Here is a 6,000-nt window from a genome sequence, read left to right on the forward strand (position 1 = left end):
CCGGAGCTTGGTCCTGGTGGTCTTGTTTTGCCTAAGTAGTGCTTGAAAGAAGTATAACTGATTAATTAAATAGCCGTTATTACTGTGACATCTATATACTGTGACATGTATAACACAGAGAGCAGGGAGGTGACATATGGGCTATTATTATTCCAAATTGTGGAATGCACTGCCAGTTTACATTAGGGATTCAACCTCAGCAAATATGTTCAAGTCAAGACTAAAAACGAATCTTTTTAATATTGCCTTTAAATGACTATACTTTTCTAGATGTATCTTTTAATTTTAGTTGATGAATCTATGTGTATATATCGTTTATATTTGTATATGTATTTACTTGTTTCAATATTATTAGTAATTCTTATATTATTTTGTTATTTTGTTTATCTTTGTTCTATGCCCCTTGGATTGGTTTATATGGTTTATTCTTGTTTTATTATGTACGGTAGTTTATATTATTGTGCTATTGTATGTTTTATTGATTACTGTTGTTCTATTATTGTTTTATGCTGTGTGGATATGTTAAAGCACTTTGACCTGCAACGTTTGCAGGAAAAGTGCTATATAAATAATGATTATTATTATTATTATTATTATTATTATTATTGCAGAGATTGAAGAGGAGGGGCCTGACCTAACAGACTACTACTACTATGAGACTGAGTCTGGAGGGGAGGGGAGCCCCAGTGACGAGCCCAGCAGCAGGGTGGCCTGGTTTGACCTGCGGACGCGCAGGAGGAGACAGGCGCCCGAGAAGGAGGAGAGGGAGAGCTCGCTGGTCTACAAAGTGTGTGTGGGGTGAGCCCACTGTGTGTGTGTGTGTGTGGGGTGAGCCCACAGTGTGTGTGTGTGTGTGTGTGTGTGTGTGTGTGTGTGTGTGCGCGTGTGTGTGTGCGTGTGTGTGCGTGCGTGTGCCTGTGTTTGTGCGTGTATGCGTGCACATGCGTGCGTGATGGAGACAGGATCGTCTCTATGAAGATAAAAAGCTATTATAAAATGTTTCCTCTTTTACAGAATGAACAAAGGGACATCTACAGGAATGGTGATAGTGGACATATCCCTTCTAAGTGGATTACAACTCAACATGCAAGATCTAGAGGAGGTGCCGTCCTTTTAAGGTTCATCTATTTAGTTTTTACTCGTCAAACTATAGAATTGTATTTATGTTTTGTTTTTTCTCATAGAATGTGAAGGGCACTGAGAGGTACATTGACCATTATGACGTCGCACCAAACAAAGTGTTCCTCTACTTTGACAAGGTAAGAAAAAAATGACGTATAAGATCTTCTCTTTCAAAACATGTATAGCTCAATCCTATAGTTTCTCCACAACTCCTAGACATTACATATCGTTAGCCTCATAGCATAATTGCTTACCTAAGTCATATTTTGGCCAAATTGAGACATCTGCCTAACTCTACTCTCCTAAGGGGCTGTTCACACTTGACTTCTTTTTTTAGAAAAAAGCGCAGCCTTCAGCGCCTTTTTACATACAACCCTATGGGAAAAGGGAAAAAGCGGCCGCCTTTTAAAAAGCGTGAGAAAATCGCAGCTGCCGCCGCCTTTTTCAGTTGAATTTATTTAACTTTTCAGAAAGGCGCTGTGTGATGTCAAGCGCCTTTCTGACAGCTGACCAATCAGGACGAGGAGAGTAGTTACGCGTGTACCTTCCCTAGTAACCAACTTCCTAGCAACCGGTGCTCCAAGGCGTCAGACCCATCAAGGTGGACAAAAACAATGTAGCACATGTTGTAGAATGTAGAACAACTCGTGATTGCTACTGGTGTTTCATAACGTGGTTCCAGTGTTAGCAGCATTCGGCAGAAATCTTCATTTTCCGCAACACTGTTGCAAATATACCCAGTTCAACACAACACACCTTGCAAATATACCCAGCGATAGACTTGGTAATAGTCGTAGCCTCGGGGAGTTAAAGGGAAGCCTTGTCTGCCTCTTAGACATGACTACATTGTCATGATTACAAAGATGCCACTTGAAATGCATGAAATCCAAGTTTATTACATATTCGCCTAGTATTTGACTGACTGTCAGTCACGAATGGTCCCAGAATTGTGGCTTCAAGTTGGGTTGTAATTGTGCTTGCTGCAGAGCACGATATGTTATTGCTGATATTTTTGTTTTAATCCTGTTCTTTTACCAACTGCTAAGACAACAATAAAGTAAACTAGTTACTTTAGCTAGCTAAAGATATTGGCCCCCCAAATCATTTTACAACTTGTTATAATTATGTTACGATGTTTCTCCGCATTGAAGGTATATAAACAACGCAGGGTGTGCGCAGGGTGTGCTCGTACATTCGCAATTATGCTACGAGGCTAACGATTTGAAGGCTAAAAATGTTCCGGATTATCCTATTGTTTATGTTACATCTTGAATGAAATACTATAAGGTTGGGTGGTAGTTTGTTTTGAGTTATGTGTTGCATTGTTTTGTCTCTTTACAGATCACAGAGGAGGCACAGTGTGTTGAGTTCAGGGCCACACAGATCAGTCCTATGGGTCTAGTGCAGCCTGCTGGTGCTGTCATCTATGACTACTACAACCCAGGTAAACACATTATGACTACTACAACCCAGGTAAACACATTATGACTACTACAACCCAGGTAAACACATTAGATACAGTCATCTATGACTATTACAACCCAGGTAAACACATTAGACACAGTAGCTAGTACTGTCATCTATGACTATTATAACCCAGGTAAACATATTAGATACAGTAGCTGTCATCTATGACTATTATAACCCAGGTAAACATATTAGATACAGTAGCTGTCATCTATGACTATTATAACCCAGGTAAACACATTATGACTATTATAACCCAGGTAAACACATTAGATACAGTAGCTGTCATCTATGACTATTATAACCCAGGTAAACACAGTACAGGTATAGTCAATTGTACAAGTAAATGTAATGCATTGTTTCCTGTAATTGATGGTGAACATGTCATTACAGAGAGGAGATGTGGGGTGTTCTACAGCGCACCTCAAAAAAGCAACATGATCTCCAAACTTTGCAAGGAGAATATGTGTTCTTGTGCAGAGGGTAGGTGCTTCTTGTTTTTTTTTAAACATATTATATTATTCTGTGTTATTTGGGGGGAAATTGTATTATTTTCTATTTTCATTTTCCTCTTGTAGGTGGGTGCCCGAAATTGAAAATCACTTACAGTAAGAACATGGATGAGCTAACTCGCAGCAGTTACGCCTGTTTCTACCCCACTGTGGATTATGGTGAGATTATACTGTTGAGTTCATACTGTAGCTAAAATATCTCTCACTGGCATAGCACCAGAATATCTGAAATACCTTTTGCTAGCATATCAGCCCAATAGAGCTCTCAGGTCTTCTGACGCTGGTTTTCTCGGTGTACCACATGTACAAAAGAAGAGGTTTGGTGAGGCTGCATTCTCATTTTATGCACCCAGATTGTGGAATGCACTGCCAGTTTACATTAGGGATGCAGCCTCAGCAAATATGTTCAAGTCAAGACTAAAAACCCATCTTTTTAATATTGCCTATATATAAATAATTAAATTATGATTATATAATGATGGGAGCATTTTGAGCTGCAACGTTCGCTTTAACATATACAAATAAAAAGTTATTATTATTATTATTTATTTTTTATTAGTCTGTACTGGATTAACACCACTTTTCCTCCCATCTGTTTTTTTTTTTTACAGTGTATGTTGTCAAGGTTACCAATTCAACCGACGACGGCGTCTTTAAACATTACACCACACTACTTACACACGTTCTACAGACAGGTGAGCACTACAATTATTTAATCTTCTTAAACTGAAACCCTATCTTTGTCATAAAGGAAGGTCATTCGTTTGATATTATAGTTTTCTGTTTACTTTTATCTTATATAAATGTATCAAGTGTTCTTTGTGGTATATTGAACCCTAGCTATTGACGGGAGAGGAACTATGTACAAGCCTTCTGGGCTTCGTTCCCTCCTTGCACCATTTCATGTGTGATAAATAAACTAAACTAAACTAAAACTAAAACAGTTTTCTCTGATAAAAGGTAAAAAAGATATAAAGTTGAAAGGAGCAGTGCTTGACATGATTAAGCGGAAGTCTTGTGAGGTCTTTGACATGAAGACTGACAGACACTTCTTGGTCATGGGGAAAGACAAGACCATCTCTGACACCAAGGATAAGAACGGACAGTAAGTCATAGTGTTCATTTCACTCAACGTCTTAGATGCATGACAACGTGGAAATAGCGTCTTTAATCCTTAACACTAGAACAGCCATGGGTGGGTGTTTGACCATGTGAGTAAAAAGAAATGTTATATCTTTGCACTCGATCAAATTTCAGGACCCTCCTTTCATTACTTTTCCTAGATATGTGCGTTCTACCACCCAGTATCCTTACGTTTTCAAAACCACATCAGGATAAGCTAGTATAAAGCTATTTTGCGGTTCTTCTGTGTAGGAGGCAGGCTAATGTACAAGACGTGCTAACTAGTGGTCTTTGTGTGTAAGTAGCAGCTTCCCATTGTAAAGACTATGGTCATTTGACCCCCCGAGGCGGCTCTAATAGTAGGTAAAATAGGCACGGCAGTTCTAGTGTTAATGGATGACGTTTGAATGAGGATTAATATCAAATTGAGATTTATTGAATGAGAGAGAGAGAGACGCAGACAGACATTTTTCTGTCATCCACAGGTCCATCTACATCCTGGATAATGAGGTTTGGGTGGAGGAGATACCAGAGGAGAGGAGGTGCACGGCCACCAAGAACCGTCAAGCCTGCAAGCTGCTGAAGGACTTCATGAAGACGTACGAGCTGAGTCAGTGTGTCATCTAGACATGACGGGGCTGCCTGGGTTAGAGTTAGTCTGAGGTGTTGACATGGTGAAGGAATATACACTAGTTATATAGCACTTACAACACCATCACACACACTGCATCTCTCTCTCTCTCTCTCTCTCTCTCTCTCTCTCTCTCTCTCTCAAACATACAGTGTCTCCCTCTCTCTCTCTCTCTCTCTCTCTCTCTGTCTCTCAAACATAGTGTCTCCCTCTCTCTCTCTCTTTCTCTCTGGGTGAATCCCAATTCACCACTCCGGCTCCGTTTTCACCCCTACGGCTCCATTTTGCGCGTTCACGTGTAGCCGTAGTGGCGTCCCAATTCATTACTCATTTAGGGTTAGGGGGAGGGTTAGGGTTTTCCATGGCTCCATTTGGAGAAGATCTTGACCCTCGTTCGATTCGTAGCCATGAGACTCCCTTCCGGCATGCATTGCGAATCATCTACAGAAATGTTCTTTTCGCTCTCGTAATACGGAAGCGAGCCTGAAATGTCATTTACTTTTTCTGGAATTACTTGTAATTAAAGACTTGAAAAATTATGATAACCATCGTATTGTCTTAGTTTAATGTCATTTCAATGCATTATAGACCTTTGCTTTACAACAAGCATAAAAAAAAAATCGCTGTTATGCCGAGGTGCTTAACATAGAAAGTTCCACAGTCCAGCGCGCTTGGGACAGCGGGCAGGACACCGGAGCGCGTTTGTCACAGGCTGACAGTCACCGTGTTCCGCTGCCCCGGCGTCAGTCCCATGGAAGTGTCAAGCACAGCCTTCCCAATAGAAATAAATCGGTGCGCCATTCACATTTCAGAGATGTACAATCATGTTTATTTAGAAATAAATTATTACCTGTGGTGTTTGACAGCATGATAGGCGTGAATTCCCCCCCCTTGGTGGTATATGACGCTATTGCGGTTGTTTTATTATGCCAAAACAACCGCAATCTAATCCGAGCAGTTGTTATTATGTAGCCTAATATTATTGATGGATGTGCCATTTCTGATGGAGGGCAGTGAGTGGGAGACTCATCAAGGACATGTAGTTAATTAATGCAGTGGACAGCGGCTGTTTCTCCAGCGTTCCTGTCACATCGGATTTCGTAACGCCATAAAAATATATCTGTGCTGTTATATATATATATATAT

General features: G+C 40.3%; 1 protein-coding gene across 1 annotated transcript in view; it reads left to right on the plus strand.

Moving 5' to 3' along the window:
- c4 (complement component 4) overlaps positions 1–6,000 on the plus strand; it is a 79,147-nt gene extending 73,147 nt beyond the window's left edge. The window contains exons 33-41 of the mRNA XM_080542161.1: positions 612–798; positions 1,015–1,102; positions 1,185–1,259; positions 2,464–2,566; positions 2,983–3,072; positions 3,168–3,260; positions 3,713–3,796; positions 4,062–4,206; positions 4,709–6,000. Coding sequence (XP_080398287.1) covers positions 612–798; positions 1,015–1,102; positions 1,185–1,259; positions 2,464–2,566; positions 2,983–3,072; positions 3,168–3,260; positions 3,713–3,796; positions 4,062–4,206; positions 4,709–4,850 — 1,007 coding nt within the window. The 3' untranslated portion in view covers positions 4,851–6,000. The remainder of the gene's footprint in view (positions 1–611; positions 799–1,014; positions 1,103–1,184; positions 1,260–2,463; positions 2,567–2,982; positions 3,073–3,167; positions 3,261–3,712; positions 3,797–4,061; positions 4,207–4,708) is intronic.

Source organism: Nansenia antarctica, assembly GCF_963989245.1.
Source record: "Nansenia antarctica genome assembly, chromosome: 1".
NCBI classification, from domain to species: domain Eukaryota; kingdom Metazoa; phylum Chordata; class Actinopteri; order Argentiniformes; family Microstomatidae; genus Nansenia; species Nansenia antarctica.